Genomic DNA, 21779 nt, shown 5'->3' with positions numbered 1-21779 from the left:
AGAGAGCAAGAGAGACCTCTCCTTCCAACTTGAGCCCTTTCATAAAATGCCTAATCCCACCCATGTAGGTTGCTGTCTCATGACCTGAGCCCCTCTTAAACCTGAGCTCCACTCTAGTGCTTGTTTAGCATGCATCAGGCTCTGGGTTCAATCTCCAGTTCTGAAAAAAAAAAAAAAAAAAAAGGCCACCTCTTAATAACATCATTTCAGTGACCAGGTTCCTATACATAAATTTCGGGGACATGTTAAGGTGGCAGCACTTTCCTTCCGCTTTCCAATTTTTAGCTTATTTCCACGTGCCCCACATGCCTGGATTTTTCACATCACCAGGACCTATAAATACTCAAACTTATGGGATCCTTCAGGGCTTTTTTTTTTTTTTTGTACCAGAGATTAAACCCAGGGATGCTTTACCACTGAGCTACACTTCTGGCCTCCCCCCAACCTTTTCTTTTCTTTTGAGATAGGGTCAAGGACTTGCTAAGTTGCTGAGGCTGGCCTGAAACTTGTGATCCTCCTGCCTCAGCCTCCTGTGTTGCTGGGATTATAGGTGTGTGCCACCATGCCTGGCTTCCATTTTTCCATAAATAGAAAAATATAAAAATTATTAAAAATTATAAAAATTCTAATTATCACCTGCAGATGTCTCTGCCCTCCTCCTCCTTCTCTTTCTTCTTGTTCTTTTTTTCTTTGTAGGCTTATACTTATTTAGGGCTGGAGATGTAGCTCAGTGATATAGTGCTTGCCTAGCATGTGAGGCCCTGGATTCAATTCCAAGTACTGAACAAAAAACGCCCTCTACTGCAGTTTTAGTGGTGGTTGGGGGAGAGTATTCAATTTCGTGTGGCTGTTTATCATAAATTCTTAATAGGTTTACAGCAAGTCTCTCTCCGAATATTGAAAAATGTAGTCCCTAGTAAAGGCCACAAGGAGGCAGATTGGCCCTATATTTAAGGGCTGAAGTTTGCATCCTGGTTAATCCAGTAAGGGGAACCACTGAATTGGAGAATATTTCCATTGGACTGAGTCTTCAAGGGCTTTCTAGTCTGCTTTTTTTGGTATCTGTGTGTGAAGCTGGGAATTGAATCCAGGACCATGTGCATGCAAGGCAAGTACTCAACAACTGAGCTCTCTCCAGCCCCTCTCTAGTTCACTTTATTGAAACAAAGAATCAACCTAGCACAGTGGTTTACACTTGCAATCCCAGAAACACTGGAGGTTGAGACTGGATAATGGAAAGTTCAAGGCCAGCCTCCCTAATCTACAGAGACCCTGTCTCAAACATAAAAAGGGATGGGATTAGGGGATGTAGCTCAGTGGTAAAGCACCCCTGGGTTAATCCCGCATACAGGGGAAAGAAAAAAAGTGTAGGCCAGCCCTACTCAAACTGTAATATGAGTAGGATTCACCTGGGTTCCTGTTTAAATGCAGATTATAATTGTGCTGAGATTCTGCAGTTCTAACAATTTCCCAGGTGATCCCAATGCAGGTGATCTGGGGAACCCACATTGAGCAGGAAGGGTGTAGGCCCTAGTTCACTAATGTGGCTGCGCATGAGAATCACATAGTATGTTAAAAACAACACTGGAATCTCATCAGAAACTCTGTTTTGGTTACAATGAGGTGTAACTTTGGCATTGTTTTTAAAAGCACTCTCCAGTTGACTCTAACGTGCAGTAAAATTTGAGCACAACTGGCTTTGGGGACACTTATCACTCTTTTTGTCCACTCAACACCTAAATCCTGCCATCTTAGGCAAGAGCCCACCTCCCACTATTGACAGGAAAGTCCAGAGTCTCCCTTTCTCCACTCCCCTGGGCACAGCAGCATGCAGTTTGGGCTTCACCAATCAACAAAACCAGAAGTCACTGAAATAAAGAAGTGGAGGACACACTGTGTGCACTTTCACAGAGTTCTGGCACTGGTGGCAGCCACATGGCTTTCAGGGACAGTAGAGTCAGTTCCCAGAGCCTGTTGTCTGTGCCCATCTGCAGTGACTGGCTTCTGACCTCTGAGCATTGGTCCTAGCTGCACAGCTTTTAAGACTGGTGCTGAGCCCCTTGCAGTGGCGCATGTCTGTAATCCCAGTGATTGGGAAAGCTGAGCAAGGAGAATCAGAGTTCAAGGCCAGCCTCGGCAACTTAGTGAGGCCCTCTCTCAAAATAAAAAAGTAAAAACTCTGGGAATGTAACTCAGTGGTAAAGCACCCCTGGGTTCAATCCCCAGTACTAAAAAACAAAAACAAAAGACTGGTTCTGTGGTTCTGGAGATTGGAAGTTACTTGATATAATTGTGGACACATGCTCATGGCCCTTTGGTTACATTCATAATAGAAAATTTAAAACTCACATAAGCTGGGTGTGATGGCACATGCCTGAAATCCCAGCGACTCAGGAGGCTGAGGGTGGGGGATCAAAAGTTTGAGGCCAGCCTGGGCAATTTAGTGAGAACCCTAACTCTAAATAAATAAATAAAAAGTGCTGTGGATTTAGCTCAGAGGTAAGTGCCTCTGGGTTCAATCCCCAGTAACATAAAATAACAATGACGAAAAACTCAAAAATAAGCATATAGATCAATGAATTGTTATTCGTCAAATACCCTTATAACCAATACCAGTACCAGAATATAGGATTTGGCATCCTGGGGACCCTCCTTATGACCCTTCCAATTATAATGCTCCCTCTCTAGAAAGAAGATCCTCCTACTTTTAGGGCAAACATTTCCTTAATTAAAAAAATAATAATAAAAATAATAATATATGACCTCTGTACCTTCCTAAACACACTATAGTTTTGTTTGCTTTTCTCTGTTTCTCCCATTGAAATTTAACTGTTGAAAAGGCTGGATCAATTGTCCCATGAATTCTACAAGTCTGGATTTTGTTGATTGATGTAGTTAAATATGTTTCTCTGTCCTTGGGTTTTTTATAAATTGGCACTTGGATTCAGACTACAGATTTGATTCCTTTTTTTTTTCTTTTTTTGCATGGCCTCATTATAAGAAGTATTGTGTTCCTGGTATTTCCATGTATATTTTGTTAGATTTCTCTTTTTGTGATGTTAATAGCTATTGACTTTGACTAAATCCATTAATTCATTAGAGGTTACAAAATAATAAGATTCTATCATCTCTTCTTTCTTTGTTGGAATACTTCTTTATATAGAAATTTCATCTAGTTTACTATTTAGTTACCTAGTATAGTTCATATAAGGAGGGCAAGATAAATTCTTGATTCTTTACTCACAGGGGAGGGTATGTGGGGAGAACATTTCTCTGACATCCTGTGATAGTGACCAATTATATGTGTGTATGTGGGAGGACTCATTAATTTGTGGGTCTAAAAAAAAATTTTATAGCAATTCTGGAATTGAACCCAGGACCACTGAGCTATATCCACAGCCCTTATATTTTTCGAGACATGGTCTCATAAAATTGCTGGCACACACCCGGTGATTTAAACACATTTAATATGGTCTAACTGTCTGTCTTTGGCCAGAGTGGGCATCTTCAAGGTAGTTCCCAAGCCCTATTTTTATGTCCTTACATTCTGAGTTTCTTTGTTGTCTGATGTGACAAGTTATTTTGGGCCCAGCTTACACATTTCCTATCACAAACTTGGAATCTGCCATTTCAAGCAGCTCCGGATTCTTATAGTGGGAAAAGGAATTTCCTATTGCTCAGAGTGCTACATCCTTCATAGTTTATTGCAGTTGCCTTGCACTCACTTACATGGGGTTGCAAACCTTGCCCAGTTCCAGCACCTGCTCAGTTGGCCTGCAGAGTGTGGAGCAGCAGCAGGCTGTTGCGGATGCCCCACGGAGGTTTCCCTTTGCTTTTCCCTGTGTACATGCTGACGCTGAGCAGCCTTTGTTTGTGTTCAGGTTTTGGCCCTGCTTGTATTTGGGGCTTTGTGGGAATACCTTGTCACTCACTACTTTTGCTGCACACTGCCCATGTTATCCTAGTTGCTGTGTTTTTATGCAAGGACTTGAGGAAAATGGAACATTATGCCATTGTTGCCAACTTTTTACTGAAATCGCACCTTACTATCCTTTTAAGAAATGTCCTCCACTGCCTACATTAGCTAAAATTGGTTTTTACTGTTGGCAGCTGTGAAAAAAAAATGATACTGACAGATCTTAAGTTAAGCTAATAGGTGGTGGAAGAAAAGATTTTGTTGTGTGATCTGTTTTAAGACCGATAAATTGGGGCTGGGGATGTGGCTCAAGCGGTAACAGGCTCGCCTGGTGTGTGCAGGGCACTGGGTTCGATCATCAGCACCACATAAAAAATGAAATAAAGATGTTGGGTCCACCAAAACTGAAAAATAAATATTAAAAAAAAGACCTATAAGTTGCCGAGTGGATATATAGCACTTTGATCAAAGTTAAGGCTGTTATGTGTTGGGACCTCAAGAAGGACCCACCTGCTGGATCAATTCACTGCTATTTCCCTGGAAATGCACAGTGACTAACTAAGACAGATTCTTGCTAGAGGCCATGGGGCCATTGTGGATTCATGAGGAAAGTCGGATCAGGAAGATCACCCTTCTGATCTGTGCAAGATGGACTCGGAGTGTGGTGGGTAATCAGAAAATTACTGGTGGTCCAGGAGAGAGGACAATTACCAAACCTGAGCTATGAGCATTCGGGGCCAGGTGAACGAGGTGGGAAGACTCATCAGCAGTGGCAACTTCAAGGCTGGGTAATCAGAAAACAAGAAAAACAAAGGAGAGAAAAGAAAATTTAAGTTCCCACGTGTGCAATCTAGAGTTTGAACTGAGAAAGTAATCCCTATCCCAGGAACTTATTCCTTAAACAATTCTTACCAAATATTTATTTCCCAGGTAATATTTCAGTAGTCTGTTGAGAGAAAAAGTGAAGTTCAGTCTGTGTTCAGGGGAGAGTCCTTGCTCCAGTGTAAATGTGGGGACACAATAGCCAGGCTTTGGGGTTACTTCAGCTTTGTCCCTGACATGCCAGTCAGCTCACCTACAGAGGGCGCTCACCATGCAGCATATTCACGGTCTAGTGTTTTGCGGCAAGTCAGCCTTCAACATTTCCAGGCCCAGGACGTTTATGTGATTGACTATGCAACACTTAATCAAATGGAATCTACTACAGGGCCTTCCCAAGAAGCACAGGTGGAAAGGCCTCTCCAAGTCTTGCTGTTGTCAAAGTAACATCAGTTTTGCTTCCTGTATGTCTGGTGTCTAAGCAAAGGGATCTTTTTCATTTAACGTAAAAACCCTGCATTTCAGACTGGGGTTGTGGCTCATGGTAGAGAGCTCGCCTAGCACGTGCAAGGCCCTGGGTTCGGTCCTCAGCACCACATAAAAATAAAGATATTGTGTCCATCTACAACTAAAAATATTTTTTAAAAAGCCCTGCATTTCAATGTAATATAACATTTTAAGCAATAAGTTCTCTTCCACCGGTACAAACACTGCTGATTTACAATCTACTTCTGCATTTCACTGGCATTCAATAAATTACAAAGGGATACAAGCAAACATGTTTGGTAAATCTCATTGGATACAGTTCACTTTGTAGTTCAAAGAGTTTTGTGCCAATTTTTTCTTAGCTTCTATATCATAATCATAATCTTAACTTTTAGGTTAATCATGTGATGGTAAGACAAGGGCTCTCTCTTCATCTTGGTGCTGCAAGTCTGACATCTAAATTCAGCATCCTGGCAAGTGCTCCTTTGCTTGCACCCCACTCCTTCCTACAGGCTCCTTGATCTTATTTCAGGTCATACTAGTCTTCTATTACAGATCACCTCAAGTCTATGTAGGAAGCTGTCATAAACATATTCAACTGCCCTCTTTCCCTGACCTCTATTTTATCATTAGTAGTCACTGTTCTAGCCATTACCTAAAAATGAAGTTCCCTCTCAAAGGATAGTTTCAAAAGCCCATTGAGAACTGGGGTTGTGGCTCAGTGGTAGAGCACTTGCCCAAGCACAGGTGAGGCAGTGGGTTCCATCCCCGGCACCACATAAAAATAAAGATGTGTCCATCTACGTTTTTTTTTTTTAAAGCCAATTGAGAGATTTGTGAAAAACCCCAGGCTTATTACTTTTGGTCAAGGGATGGTTTCGATTAGAAAATAAATTGCCAAAAGCCAAGCCGGTGTGTGTGATGTGGGAGAAAGATACTGGGGCTTGAACCCAGTGTCATTTTACCACTGAACTGTATCTCTAGCCCTTATTTTTGGGGATGGGTTTCACAAAGTTGCCCAGAAGAGTCTGGTATTTGCAATCGTCCTGCCCCAGCCCAGCCTCCTGAGTTCCTGGGATTATGCGTGGGCTGCAGCCCAAGACCATGCCTCCTGTCTATCTCTGCCTAGGCAGTCTTGGCATGTAGGCACCAATTCATTTACTTCTTCCCTTTTTCAAAAAAATTTCAGCTGTTCTCCCGAACTGAACTTACTAATAACACATTTAAAATCAGATCACAACTATTTGGCTCTTACATATGCTTACCTAATTACTTACTTTTGCTTTCTAAGCCAGATCATATATCTGAAGGCAAAGACCATATCCTATTTTTCCTATACCAAAGGCAGGATTATATGCCTCACCCTAGACACACAACAAACACGTGGGGGGTAGGTACAAGACACCATGAAAAACATTCTAGGTTTTGTTTGGGCGGGAAGTCGGGGAATTGAACCCAGGAGCACTTTACCACCGAGTTACATCCCCATCCCTTTTTATTTTCTATTTTGACACAGGAGCTTGCCAAATCGCTCAGGCTGAACTTGAACGTGTGATCCTCCAGACTTGGCCTCTCAAGTTGCTGGGATAACAGGTGTAAGCCATCACTCCCAGATCTAGGTGATTCTTATAAAGTTTAAGCCAGACATGGTGGTGCACTTATAATTTCAGCTACTCAGGAAGCTGAGGCAAAAGGACTTCAAATTTGAGGCCTGGAAAACCTAGCGAAGCCTGTCTCAAATGACAAAAAGGGTTGTGAGTGTAACTCAATGGTAAAGTACCCCTGGGTTAAATCCTCCAGTATCACCAAAATAAATACTGTTTAAGAAAACATCTAAGTGTCATCCTTCCAGCAGAGATGATTTAACAAATATCAACTGAGAGGGCCTTAATATAGAATTAAATATTTCTTTTGCCAATATATACAGTCAAAGCTGTTGCTTTGGATCACAAAGTATGAAAAACTTCCCATTTTCAGATAAGAGGACAGTCTCTGCTAAAATAAGGATGCAATCTCTCTCTAGTATGGTGAACTAACCTTGGTGTCCTGGGTTATCTACCAACTGACTTCTGCAGCTGGCCTTTGGCACATTCAACTAGACTTAATTGGAGGTGCTTAGGACTACACAGCATCTGCTACTTTATACCAGATATTGGGCTTTACTGTCCTAGTGATCCTTCTGTTTTTTAACATAGTTCTTCACAAAGACATTCTTGAAATTACCTTCCCATTTTCCATACACTGCAAAAATTTCCCTTCTATTTTTGTCCCTCAATATTTAGTTCGGTATTCTGCATTGTTTTCAGAAGAAATCTTCCATCTCCACCTCCATAAATAAATGAAAACCAAATCACACAGTTGGAAATCAAGTTTTGTTTTTATATGAACAGAAGTAGGCCATCTAGAAATATTTCAGTTTATTTAAATTGTTAAGTAGAATATGAAACCGAATTTGTAGCTAGTACCAGAGAATGGACTTAACTGTTTGGTGTTTAATGAGAACAGCTTCTACATAGGATCCCAAGAGACTTACAGAAAAGGGGCAAAGCCCTAATATTGAGCAAATAAACTCATGTTTCAAACAGATTATACAAAAATTGATTTATACTCCATTTCCCTTTTTTTTTGATATTTAGAAAGTGCAGATTTAACAAAAGGTAGCCATATCCTTTCTATGTACAATGCCAAATATAATTATGCAAACAATAAACTGTCAGTCTGTTACCCAAAAATCCCAGTGTTTAGCTCTCAAACCTTAAGTCACTGAATTGAATAAAGATTAAAGAGGGTTAAAAGTAAAAAAGCTACTGCCACATTCCAGATAAAGGGAAGCAACCAATACATTAACCTAACAACAATAGGTTTAACCTAAAACTTTTCAAAAAAGCTGTAACATCATTTCATCATTTTTAAGTGAAAAATTAGGGATTATTTGGCAATGCTGCTTTTTACTAGTAAACAATGATAAAGTCAAGTGAGGGAAAAAACCTAACAACAACAACCAACGAATGAGGCATATAAAATTGTTTTTAGGGCACTATCTGAAAAATTCATGGATTTTCATTGCAGATAAGTCCCTATGTTGTTGTTTATGTGAGCCAAGAGGTCATTAAAATGCGTGTCATGACACAGAAAGACTTTCAATGGAAGCTGCTGTCCTAAACTCAGCCTCTGCTCGAAATGAATCATGCTATTCACAATTATTCCAACAAAGGTATCATCTTAGGATGCTAGCAGCATAGCAAACTTAACCTACCCTATCCTAATGATAAGCAATGAAGCCAAACTAGAAAAGATGAAGTGAAGAAAGGACAGGGTTAGAAACAGCTAGAGATCTTATCTTTACACGAGAAGCCTTTTGTTGTCCTTTTTCTAAACCCATGGTAATACAAGTTTTCTAAGAGGATGTGACCATAAGACTCAAATTAATAATATTCTAAAGTATGTCTAAATCTTAAGGTAAAGACAACTTAACACTGAAAAAGTGTTCTTCAGAGGCCAAATCTCAACACATTTGGCAAACATGTTAATAAAATCCACTCCTCTTTCCTTTTTTTTAAATCTTTACTGGGCTACCAAACTGCCAGAGGAGTTGCCAAACATGGAGACTTCTCAAATTTAGATTAAGAGAGTTATTCTAGGAAAGTGAATAGGATATACACCTAATTAGACAAACCACAACACCCTCCAAACACTAGTGCATGCAATTAACTCTTCCATTTCATAAACTCAATGGACAGACAGGAAGAGAACAATGGAAGAAGAGGTACATAGAAGTAAAACAGCCAATGAAGAAATCTGGGACAGAGGTTTTAGGGAAGAGTATATGAGAGGAAGACAGCAATTAAGTGATCTTTGATAGTAGGCAGTTAGAATTTATCTTTCAGTTTACTTAGCAAGTTACATCAGTGCTTTATGTAAAACTTGACAAACCTACTAGTTTGCCCCTTTCATTTTTAAATAACTCATACCATGAGGTGGTAGGGGAGGAAAAGCAAATAAAGCAGCATGCAGGAAGATGAGACACAAGGAAAAAAAGTGGCCAAGGAGAAGAATTGGCAGCAGGAAAAGTTTTAAATAACAAGGCCACTGAAAATGAGACTCAGCAAACCAAAGCTATCACTTCTGCATTACCCTTTGTCCTCAATTAACTACTGTGAAAATTATAGCCAAGCAAACCACAAACATCTTAATGGTTTATATTTGGATGATATGTCTCCTGCACATGCTTCCACCAAAACAAAAAAAGGAAAACCCAAATAAGTTCCTTTCCACATAAGGCACAGGACAAAATTAACCCCATTTACATATTCAAGGTGAAAATGAGTGTTTTCCTGGCTTTTGTTTCTTTTGCTATCACATGTCTATAGATTATAGGGACTCAAGCACATTATCCATGACAGAAAATTCCACTGTTGTACAAAATAAAATTGTTAATTCTAACTTTTATTCTTATACAATTTGTAGAATAGAGTTGAAATGATTGCTATAGGTTTTAATGTTGATAAGAACTGGACTATAATACAACTGAAATGCAGTGGTGAGCTGAGCAAGTACATTTAAAAATGAAGTCACAGACATGATTTTTCTATACATTTTTTTGTTTAAAGAAAATTATAATAAAGTCAGCAAGCAGTCACAGATGAAAGAACAAATAAAATAGGTGGTTTGGATAGTTATAATGATGAGAACAAAAATATCTGTTTAACAGAGTTAAAAATGGACAGAGTGGTTTATTTTGCAGCAAGAAGAGAAACGGGTGGTGGATGGCAACGGGTAGAACAGGAGAACGCTCAGCAACATTTGCTCTTCCAGCCTGTCACACCTCCTCCACTGCTGATATCTACATTTTCACTGTTGGGCTCTTTTACCGGGGTCTGGAACAAACACACAAGAAAAGTAACCATGAATAAATATTGCCATGGAGAAATCAAGATTTAATGTCAATTCATGCAACAAAAGGCAATTATACTAACATGAAATGTTTCTTCCCCTATGCAAAGTCAAGATTGGAGGCCATGGTTTTGGTCTTTATTTAGTCTGCTTCCTCCAAGCTATAAAATCTTACAGATATTTCCTGGCAACTTTTACTATAGTTTCTGAAATCATCTCTGCCCTCTTTTCAATAAATTTTGTTATCTCCTAGCCCTACCTCAGTACATTTAGTAAATTTAGAGCCTCTCTCTCTCTCTCAAAAAAAAAAAAAAAAAAAAAAAAAGCTTGGTGCAATGGCACACACCTGCAATCCCAGTGGCTCAGAAGGCTGAGGCAGGAGGATTGTAAATTCAAAGCCAATCTCAGCAAGCTAGGCCCTACACAACTCAGTGAGACCCCATCTCAAAATAGAAACTAAAAAAGGGCTGTGGCGTGGCTCAGTAGTTAAGTGCCCTTGGGTTCATTCCCAGGTACCCGAAAAACACACATTCACAAACCAAACAAACAAACAAAATTATAAAGCAAACTGTATAAAACAATGTTGGATCACATCTAACTTTAGAGATATGAAATGACTCTTTTCTGTTTAATTATTATTTGCCTTTTTTTTCCTGGTGGCACTGGGGATTGAACCCATGGTCTTGTGTATGTGAGGCAAGCACTCTACTGACTGAGCTATATATATCCCCAGCTCCTATTATTATCTCTGCCTTTTTTAGGCTGCAGCCTATAGTACTGTTTCATTGTTTTAAAAAGGCAATCTCAGCTAATATTAAAAGTGAAGGAGCAAAATGCAAAGTTACGTGATTCAGGTGGGAAATGGATACAGAAAAAAATTCAAAGGACATACACCAAAATGTTACCAGTAAAATTCATACGTGGTAGATTCCTGGGTGATTTTCTTTCTTTTCTGTATCATCCTGTATTTTCCCAATATCTAAATATTACCCCCCCCAACACACAGTGCATTACTGGGGATTGAACCCAGGGGAGCTCAACAACTGAACTATACCCCCAGCCCTTTTTATTTTACGATAGGATCTTGATAAATCGCTCAGGTGGGGGTCTTGAACTTGTGAACCTATGAGTTTTGGGATTAAAGTTATATACCACCACTTTTTACTTATTATTTTAAATGTTTGAACCTTGGAAATGAATTACCTATTCAAATAGTTTAAAATATATATTTTTTAAAAATATTTTTAGTTATAGATGGACATAATACCTTAGTTTTTTTATGTGGTACTGGGGATCAAATCCAGTGCTTCACATATGCTAGGTGAGAGCTCTACCACTGAGCCACAACCCAGGTCCCAAGTTTAAATTGGGGGGGGGGGGTACTAGGGATTGAACTGGGGGGCACTCAGCCACTCAGCCTCACCCCCAGCCCTATTTCGTACGTATTTTACTTAGAGACAGGGACTCACTGAGTTATTTAGCTCCTTGACATTGCTGAGGCTGGCTCTGAACCAGTGATCCTTCTGTCTCAGCCTCCCAAATTGCAGAGATTACAGGCATGTGCCATCGCACACCACAAGGTTAAAATACTTTAAATTGCTTTCAATCTAAACTTAATTCTAATGTGAAGCAAAATTACATTTGATGTTTTAACACATAACTTTATTGCAAAGAATATGTATGAACAAAAACAGCAATTAGAGAAATGCAAATCAAAACTACTCTAAGATACCATCTCACTCCATTCAGAATGGCAGCTATTATGAAGACAAACAATAATAAGCGTTGGCAAGGATGTGGGGGAAAAGGCACACTCATACATTGCTGGTGGGACTGCAAATTGGTGCAGCCAATATGGAAAGCAGTATGGATTCCTTGGAAAACTAGGAATGGAACCACCATTTGACCCAGCTATCCCTCTCTTTGGTTTATACCCAAAGGACTTAAAAACAGCATACTACAGAGACACAGCCACATCAATGTTTACAGCAGCACAATTCACAATAGCTAAACTATGGAAACAACCTAGATGCTCTTCAGTAGATGAATGGATTAAAAAATGTGGCATATATACACAATGGAATATTACTCAGCAATAAAAGAGAATAAAATCATGGCATTTGCAGGTAAATGGATGTAGCTGGAGAAGATAATGCTAAGTGAAGTTAGCCAATCCCCCCAAAAAAACAAATGGCGAATATTTTCTCTGATATAAGGTGACTGACTCATAGTGGGCAAGGAGAGGGAGCATGGGAAGAACAGACGAACTCTAGATAGGGCAGAGGGGTGGGAGGGGAAGGGAAGGTGCAGGGGGTTGGCAATGATGGTGGAATGTGATAGTCATCATTATCCAAAGTACATGTATAAAGACATAAATTGGTGTGAACATACTTCATATACATAGATATGAAAAATTGTGTTTCTATATGTGTAATAAGAACTGTGATGCATTCCTCTGTCATGTATTTAAAAAATAAAAGAAAGAAAGAGAAGAGAAGAGAAGAGAAGAGAAGAGAAGAGAAGAGAAGAGAAGAGAAGAGAAGAGAAGAGAACAAAAAGCTACCTGATCCCCCATCCCCAACTGGGGACTGAATTTAGCAGTGCTTAACCACTGAGCCACATCCCCAACCCTTTTTGAGAGAGGGTCTTGCTAAGTTACCTAGGGCTTCACTAAGTTGCTGAGGTTGGTTTTAAGCTTGGGATCCTCCTGCCTTAGCCTCCCAAGTCTCTAGGATTATACAGGTGTGTCTGCTACTGTGCATGGCTAGTCTGAGATCTTTATGCCTCTATCTATACCTTAACTTTTATATGATAATAAGGAAGCTCTTCCTCAACAGAACACAAATTATATAATGATAATATAATACTATTCAAAGAAATGCCAAGAAGATCAAATTTCATAGTACAGACAGGAAGAAATTAGGAAGACCAAAATGCCCAGAAACAAGGGTATTCCAGTAACTTGTGTGATGACTCCTTTCAGTCATATTCTGCCTATCTAGCCTGGACTGTAATTTTTCATCCTTACCCATCAATCTCTGAAATACCAAGTTATCTTCCACTGATTAAGAAAAAACATTTTTCTGCTGCTTTTATTGTCTTTATTTTAAATATCTGTTTTCCCTAGCCAACGTAGTATTTTTCTACTCTACTTTTTCAAATTTAATTTACACCTTCAAGGAATTCTAACAGGTTTTATCTTTACCTACTTGTTAAATAATTTTTTTTTTAGATTGTTTGGTGAAAAAAATTGGACACAGGGGTGTTCCATCACTGAACTAATCCCCAGTCCTTTATAAAATTTTTGTTTTGAGACAGGTCTTACTACTTTGCTCAGACTGGCCTCAAACTTTCAATCCTCCCCTCAGCCTCCTGAGCTGTTGTGTATGTATCACTTTAGATTCACTTCTTATCTTGAATTATCAATAGCAATACAAAGGATCCATTAAGAGAAACAAATCCACTTGGGCATAGATAGCTCCCATGCTTGTATTCCAGCTGGGTTAGTAGGATGCAAGTTTGAGGCCAGCCTGGGCAATTTAGTGAGACCCTGTCTCAAAATAGAAAATAAAAAGGGCTGGAAATATAGCTGTGTGCTAAAAATTCCTGGGTTCAATCCCTAGTACTGGGGGAGGGTGAGAAAGAGAAAGAGGGTGCACATAAAAGAAAGAAACAAGTTCAAGAGTGAAAAAGTTGAATCAAGGGGCTAGGCTGGGGGTGTTGTTCAGTAGTAGTGCTTGCCTAGCAAACCCTGGGTTTGGTTTCCAGTGCACATGCATGTGCGCACACACACAAAGCTGGAAATATGAACCCGGGGATAGGAGAGTAGCTATGAGAGCTCAGATAGCAACTGTTGGTTCTGACTAGATCTGTCAGATTGCTAATGGCTTTTAGCAATCTAGCTAGAAATTCCTTACTTCCCTTCAGAGGATAATGGGTACAGGAAAAAATACCACCCAAACCCAAATTTTGCACATAAATCAGTATTTTTGAAAAGATAAGAGGGGCTGGGTTGTAGCTCAGTGGTAGAGTGCTTGCCTCGAATGCATGAGGCACTGGGTTTGATCCTCAGCACCACTTAAAAATAAATAAATAAATAAAATTAAATAATCTTATTTAAAAAATATTCCATTGAGACACCCAGCAAAGTAAAAATAGGAACTTAGGGGCTGGAATTGTAGCTCAGAGGTAGAGTGTTTGCCTTGTACATGTGAGGCACTGCATTCGATTCCCAGCACCACATATAAATAATAAAATAAAGGACCATCAACAACTAAAAATAAATAAATAAATAAATAGAACTTACCTTTCGAAGGATATCTTCAGCTAATGTGAGGAACGCCTTTTCAATGTTTATATTTGCTTTTGCACTAGTCTCAAAAAATCTAATACCATGCTCCCTTGCAATCTAAAATAGAAGCAAAATAGCATTGTAAAATTATCACATATGGGTTGTCAAGTGGTTACAACATCAACTGATGTAACATCTTAGAAAATACTAATTTTATTCTGAAGACAAGAGTCTCAGATAGAGCATATAAAGCAGATTATTTTAATGAGTCAAACTCTTTCAAAAAACAAACAAAATAGAAGTAATCAAAATAACCCTCTTCTTACCCCAAGAATTTATTTCAGATATTCTAAATCATATATTTCACTCTAGGAGCAAACTTAAATTAGAAAGTCTGTGTGACTTAAACTACTTTCCCTACTTCCCCCACACATATAGGCTTTTGATTTTCAAACTTTGGAATCACACTAATTAATACATTTCTTTAAAGTGCTAAGATGAAAAACTAAGAATTCTTGATTTGTATTTTTCCTTCTATAGCTTAAACAAAGTTAAAAATGCGATAGCCACAGATCTGATTATCCTATATATGTTGGATATGTACTGAAAAATATTCACTCAAAAGATAAGCTACTGTTTTCAACAAGCATTTTAAAAACTATGTGACTAGCTTAGTGTACTCCATCACCACCAGAATCAAGACAATCAAATACAGAATTATCTCCACAATGAAAGGTCAGCATTGCTAAGCATGGTGGCGCATGCCTGTAATCCTAATGACTCAGGAGGCTGAAGCAAGAGGATCACAAGTTTGAGGCCAGCCTAGCCAACTTACAGAGACCCTATCTCAAAATAAAATAAAAGGGCTGGGATGTAACTTGCCTTCCATGCACAAAGTCCTGAGTTAATCCCCGGTTCCAAAAAGGAAAACACAAAACAAACAAGTAAATAAAGTGCTGGGTGTAGCTCAGTGGTAGATTACACCTGGGCTCAATCCACAGTATTGCAAAAAAAAGAAAAGAAGAATACGTCAATTTCAATAAAAGACTCTTACCTGTTCTCCTTTGCCTTTAGGTACAACTCTTTTATCGTCCATATCACATTTGTTTCCTAGTAACATTCTTTCCACATCTTCATTGGCGTGCTAAAATGAAATGAAATTCTACTTTTACACACTACATGAATCATGACTTGATATTTTCCAAACATGACTTTATTTTTCTCAATTAGTATCATTTTCATAATATAAAAGTTTTAAAGAAATTACCCTAAAATTTGTTAAAAGCCTACACAAACTCTTAAAATTACCTAGCAAAAGAGATACAATTCCTAAGAAATATCCATGCCAAATGTTATTTCCCCCTAGAGGAGGCTGTCTACTTTCTAGATATAGTCTCAACAAAAAAGGTGACACAGGCAAAACTGTGTTACTGGAAATCCTATACATAATCTAAACCCAAGCTGGATCATGATATTAGATTTTATAATACATACTACCTTATAAAAGTTCTAATTTAAAATTTTATGGAATCCTTAAAGTGGATTACAAGAAGCTCCCACACAGTAAAATCAATTAAAAACAAAAGGTCACCCCCACTGAAATCACAACGCTATTTCCCCTGCAAAATAGAAAGATCCATCCTAAAATTCATATGGAATCTAAAAGGGCTTCAAATAGCCCACAATGAGAAAAAATATATATATACATGTATAAATTAAAATACTGTAAATATGCTACAATGAAACCCATTATTTTAAAACTGTAATAATTGTCAGGGTAATTTAAAGAGCCAAATTTTTTAACTTTAAAAAAATACATATATATAGGGCTGCAATGAAGCTCAGTGGCAGAGCATGTGCTCAGTGAGGCACTGGGTTCAATCCCCAACACACACACACACACACACACACACACATACACACACTCTCTCTCTCTCTCTCTCACTAAATCCCCGATTTCAAGACTGTGTGGTATTGGCATAAAGGCAAACATACACACTAATAGCTTCGGCACAACAAAGTATCCATCAAGGCAGTGAAAAGACAACCAGTAAAAGGAGAAAATATTTGCAAATCATACATTTGATAAGAGATTAGTATCTAAAAAATTCAACAACAAAAACCAACCCAATTAAAAAAATAAGCAAAGCTGGGCACAGTGGCAACACCTGCAATCCCTGCAGTTTGGTAGTCTGAGGCAGGAGGACTGCGAGTTCAAAGTCAGCCTTAGCAACTTAGTGAGGCACTAAGCAACTTTGCAATATCCTGTCACTAAATAAAATACAAAAAACAGCTGAGAATGTGGCTCAGTAGTTAAGTGCCCCTAGGTTCATTCCGCAGTAGCAAATACAATAAAATAAAACAAAACAAAATAAGCAAAAAACCTGCACAGACATTTCTTAAAAAAAGATAAACAGCTGGAAGCGGTGGTATATGTCTGTAATCCCAGAGACTTGGGAGGCCTAGGAAAGGAGGACTGCAAGTTAAAGGCCAGCCTCAGAAATTTAGTAAGCCCCTGCTCAACTTAGTGAGACCCTGTCTCAAAATAAAACATAAAAAGGGCTCTGGAGGGGCTGGGATTGTGGCTCAGCTGTAGAGCTCTCCCCTAGCACGGGCGGGACCTGGGTTCAATCCTCAGCACCACATAAAAATAAAAAGGCATTGTGTTGTGTCCATCTACACCTAAAAATTTTTTTTTTAAAAGGCTCTGGATGTGGCTCAGTGGTAAAGCACTTCTGGGTTTAATCCCAAGTACAGGGGGGCAGGGGGGGATAAGGCTGAGGTTGTGGCTCAGTGGTAAAGCACTTGCCTAGCATGTGTGAGGCACTGGGTTCAATTCTCAGTACCACATATAAATAAATCAATAAAATAAAGGTCCATCAATGTCTAAAACAAAAAGAAAAAAAATGAACAATAAGCACATGAAAAGAGGCTTAATATCAATAATCATTAGGCAAACGCAAACCAAAACCACAATGAGATGCCATTTAGTACAGTATTTAAAAAGAACAACAGAAATGAAGTGTTAATAATTAAAAAAAAAAAAAAAGAAACAAAGAAAAGAAAACAAGTGGTGACAGGGATGTGGAGAAATTAAAATCTATATTTATTCTTTTTTAAAAATATATTCTTAGATGTTGATGTACTTTTTTAAAAAATTCATTTATTTATATGTGGTGCTAAGAAATCAAACCCAGTGCCTCACACATGCTAGGCAAGTGCTCTACCTCTGAGCCACAACCCATCCCCTAAAATCTATATTCATTCTTGATGGGGAATATAAAATGCTACTACCACTGTGGGAAACAGTTTGGCAGTTCCTCAAAAAGTTAAACGAAGAATCACCAAATGATCCAGCAATTCCACTTCTAGGTATATAACCAAAAGAATTTAAAGCAGGGACCAAAGCAGAGATGTGTACACCAATGTTCATAGTAGCATTATTCACAAAAGTGAAAGAGTAGAAATGATCCAAGCATCCAAAGATGAACGAATAAACAAAATGTGACACACACACACATTCAATGGAATATTGAATTCTGACACATATCACAATACAGATGAACCTTCAAGGCTTTATGGTAAATGAAATTAACTGGTTACAAAAGAATAAATGCTGTAGGACTCCACTTATATGAGGTACCTGTAATAGTTGAGGCAGAGAAGAAAATGACAGGGGCTGGGAAAAAGGGGAGTTATTGTTTAATAGATATTAGTTTAGGAAGATGAAAAAATTCTAGAGAAGATGTCGATAGCTGAACAACAGTAAAATCTATTGTTAATACCAATGAACTTGTTATCAAAAAATGATTATATATATCAACCACAATAAAAGTAGGTTGTGTGATTGGTTGTTTTTATGGTTCTGAGGATTGAAGGTAGGGCCTTGTACATGTAAGCATGTGGTCTACCGCTGAGCTCCGTTCCCAGGCCTAAAAAAAGTGTTTAAAAACAAAAAAACACCAAATGACTGCAGTTCAGTTACTTCATAACGTAAGACAGCATATCTAAGGTTAGAAAGAAATTAATAATATAAAATATTATAAAGAAACGATTTAGGGATTCTATGGTCTTATCTTAACTCAGTATCTCCTAATTCATGTTACTGCTAAAACAAAGGCAACTTTGGCAAATGTCCACTAACAACCAACAATACACCAAGTGCAACGTGCTAAAATTGTTAAGAGGCACTCTTCATTTGGAATCTGTGGATGTACTTCAGGGGCTTCAAGAATTCTAAATAAACACATCACCTGAAATAATCAATAACTGATCACTTCAAAGAGTCGAGTTTCCAAGACATTAATGTGAACTTCCACTAAAACAGAAGACAGTTTGATTACGTATAGCTTTAAAGGCTATTCTACTAAGGACACTCTTAAGTTAAGGCATAAGTAAGCCAATGGAAGGAAGGCAATAAATGATCAATAAAGATCAAAAAGGGTAAAATTCCATTAAATGTAAACAGAAGAGTTAAGGTATTTTGAGCCTGGTTTAAAAAAAATAACAAAGCTTTGGTAACTTGACCACCAATTTATAGCATAACATATCCCCATAACCATATACGTTACTATTCTAAGGATAATGAGGAAATGGTAAAATTCTACAGTGTAAATGTTTAGGAGCTTAAAAACATATTTGAAAGTAAACCTGAAAAAAATTAGACCTTAGAGCCCTAAACTGTCAACGTCAGTCCCAGAGCAACACCATTCCATAAAAGACAGTGGTGATCACATCCTGGGATCAGGGTGAGTTTCCTTCAGGTTCTAGCGGAAATTAAAATGGACTAGCCTGTGCCCAGACTTGCTGTACAAGTTCCTTTTCAACCACTTATTTATTAGCCTTGCTTCCTGATGGGGTTAGGAACCTCTTACCCAAAGAGGGCATGGGGGGAAAGTTCAAATTAGGTCCAATTCAGTTGTCATTAAAACCATTAGCAATGATCTGGAAGACTTCTAAACCATTCCTTTCTCTTTAGAATTGGTGCATATGCTTCCCCCCCCACACACACACACACAGACAGGAAATTTGGAATTGCATTTATATTGACTCATTTGTACTTATTTTTTTTTTTTTTTTATTCACAATACCTTTATTTCACTCATTTATTTTTTACATGGTGCTGAGGATCAAACCCAGGGTCCTGCGCGTGCAAAACAAGTGTTCTATCGCTGAGCCACAACCCCAGTCCCCCCAATACTTATTGTTAAAAATTTCACTAGGAAGTTAAAAAGCTTCTGTTGCATTAATGGTGTTTATTCTTAGTATGACTAGCAACCTATATAAGCAAGGCACTGAATTTTATATAACATGTTATGACTTAGCTAGATGTTGTAATTATCAGAAATTCTTTTCAAAGTATTATATTAAAAAAAAACCCAAAGTGTTACTAAAGTATTATATTTTAGTAACAGAACTTACTTATTAGTTCTTGGCTCCTTAACTACTTTTTTTTGGTACCGGGGGTTGAACCCAGGGGCACTTTATCACTGAGCCACATCCCCAGGCTTTTTTATTTACTTATTTTTAGCTTGAGAAAGGGTTTCACTAAGGGGCTGACCTTGAACTTGCCATCCTATTGCCTTAGTCTCCTATGTCACTGGGATCATGGGTGTGTGCCAGCATGCCCTTCCCCATCTTTTTAAAAAAGGTTATGTTTTCAAATTCAGAAATGAAAAACTATTAACATTATCCAAGAAAGATATATTTTTAAGTTCATTAAATAATAACACATTCCTACTAGTCTAGGAAACTAAGTATTTTCTTGGCTCACATTTTTTCCCCTAATTATTGTTCCTTTTACATAGTGAAAAAAGAGATCTGAAGTGAGGCTAAGAAAAAACCTAAGGGACTGGGATTGTGGCTCAGCGTTGGAGCGCCCATCTAGCACGGGTGGGACCTGGGTTTGATCCTCAGCACCACATAAAATTAAAGGCATTGTGCTGTGTCCATCTACACCTAAAAAAAAAAAAAATTAAAAAAAGAAAAAACCTAAAAAACAGATGGAATATTCTTCTCTAAATAACAAACACAAGAACTTAAAAGTTCAAAACAGCATTGAACAAACCTTTACAGCTAAGATTACAGCAATACTAATGCATCAAGCACCATGAGGTTAATGTAGGCTTCACTGCCAAACTGGGAACCAGGGGTTGGGGATGTGGCTCAAGCAGTAGCGCGCTCATCTGGCATGCGTGCAAGCCCAGGTTCGATCCTCAGCACCACATACAAACAAAGATGTTGTGTATGCCGAAAACTAAAAAATAAATACTAAAATTCTCTCCCTCTCTCTCTCTGTCTATATCTCTCTCTCTTTAAAAAAAAAAAAAAAAAAAAAAAACTGGGAACCATATCATTCCGACTATACAGGACTTTTTTCATACGTTTCTTATGCCAATAAGCATTTAAATATTTTTCATTGAAATGCACAAAACCTATACAATCATATCAGGCAAAACCACACAAAGACAAATTGGTAGATGCACCACATAGACACACCCACAGAGACATGTTTATGAGGAGCACAAACATGTCTATTCATATATATTACACAACCAGATTATAACTAGCTTAAAAATCAACTTATTTCCTAAGATAATAATACAAAGAGATGAGTTTAGATATCAGGGGGTCTCTCAACTTCAGTACAACTGACATTCTGGGCCAGATAATTCAAGAGGTTTGTTCTGTCCGTTGTAGGATGTTTAGCAGCATCCCTGGCTTCTACCTATTTGATTCAAGTAACATTCTTCTTGTGCCCCAGTTGTGGCAGCCAAAAATATTTCCACATATCATCAAGTGTTCTCTTAAAGGTAAAACTGCCCCTAGTTTGAATAGAAAACACTGTCCATCGCTATTAAATAAATTAGAGGTGCCAAGTAACTTCAAAGGATATTTAAATTCAGTAATTAACCATGAAAACATTAAAAAAACCAAGGTATGTTTACAAATATAAACATCAAAGTTGTTTTAATATGCAAATAGTAATAAGACTGTCAAAAAAATTTTTTAAAGCATATGTTATAAAAATTGGAGCTAAAACATGAAACTAAGTTTCCTAAGGAGTTGTCTAAAGCTGAGGCCTTTAGCCCAAAGCACCTCTTTGTGAACATCTCTATAGCCAAAGTAGTTAAGGTAATTGAGAATTCAGTCCAAGTGTGCTTTAAAGAGTTAGTTATAGTGAAATTCAAATGCTAGGAGGCAGCAATAATTCCAAAAAGAAGCCATCTAAGCTGTAGAATGAACAGATATGCTTTTATAAATTTACTTTATAAAAAATAGGTATCTTCACATGCAATGAAATGGCATTATTTTCTGTTAAGATTTTTACAGTATTAGTACTCTGTGTATTTTTATTTTTTTTTATTTATTTTT

At 38.0% G+C, this 21779-nt stretch overlaps 1 protein-coding gene across 1 annotated transcript in view; it reads right to left on the bottom strand.

Moving 5' to 3' along the window:
- Positions 1-7579: 7579 nt before the first annotated feature.
- The window catches only part of Rab10 (RAB10, member RAS oncogene family), an 88935-nt gene continuing 74735 nt past the window's right edge, over positions 7580-21779 (bottom strand). Inside the window, exons 4-6 of the mRNA XM_046441413.2 lie at positions 15460-15549; positions 14421-14522; positions 7580-10098 (exon numbers count right to left, since the gene is read on the bottom strand). Coding sequence (XP_046297369.1) covers positions 10015-10098; positions 14421-14522; positions 15460-15549 — 276 coding nt within the window. The 3' untranslated portion in view covers positions 7580-10014. The remainder of the gene's footprint in view (positions 10099-14420; positions 14523-15459; positions 15550-21779) is intronic.

This window comes from Marmota monax, unplaced genomic scaffold, assembly GCF_021218885.2.
Source record: "Marmota monax isolate L192 unplaced genomic scaffold, Marmota_monax_Labrador192_F-V1.1 WCK01_AAM20220418_F8-fsc00010, whole genome shotgun sequence".
Lineage (NCBI taxonomy): Eukaryota > Metazoa > Chordata > Mammalia > Rodentia > Sciuridae > Marmota > Marmota monax.
This window is presented reverse-complemented; position numbering and strand designations above follow the sequence as displayed.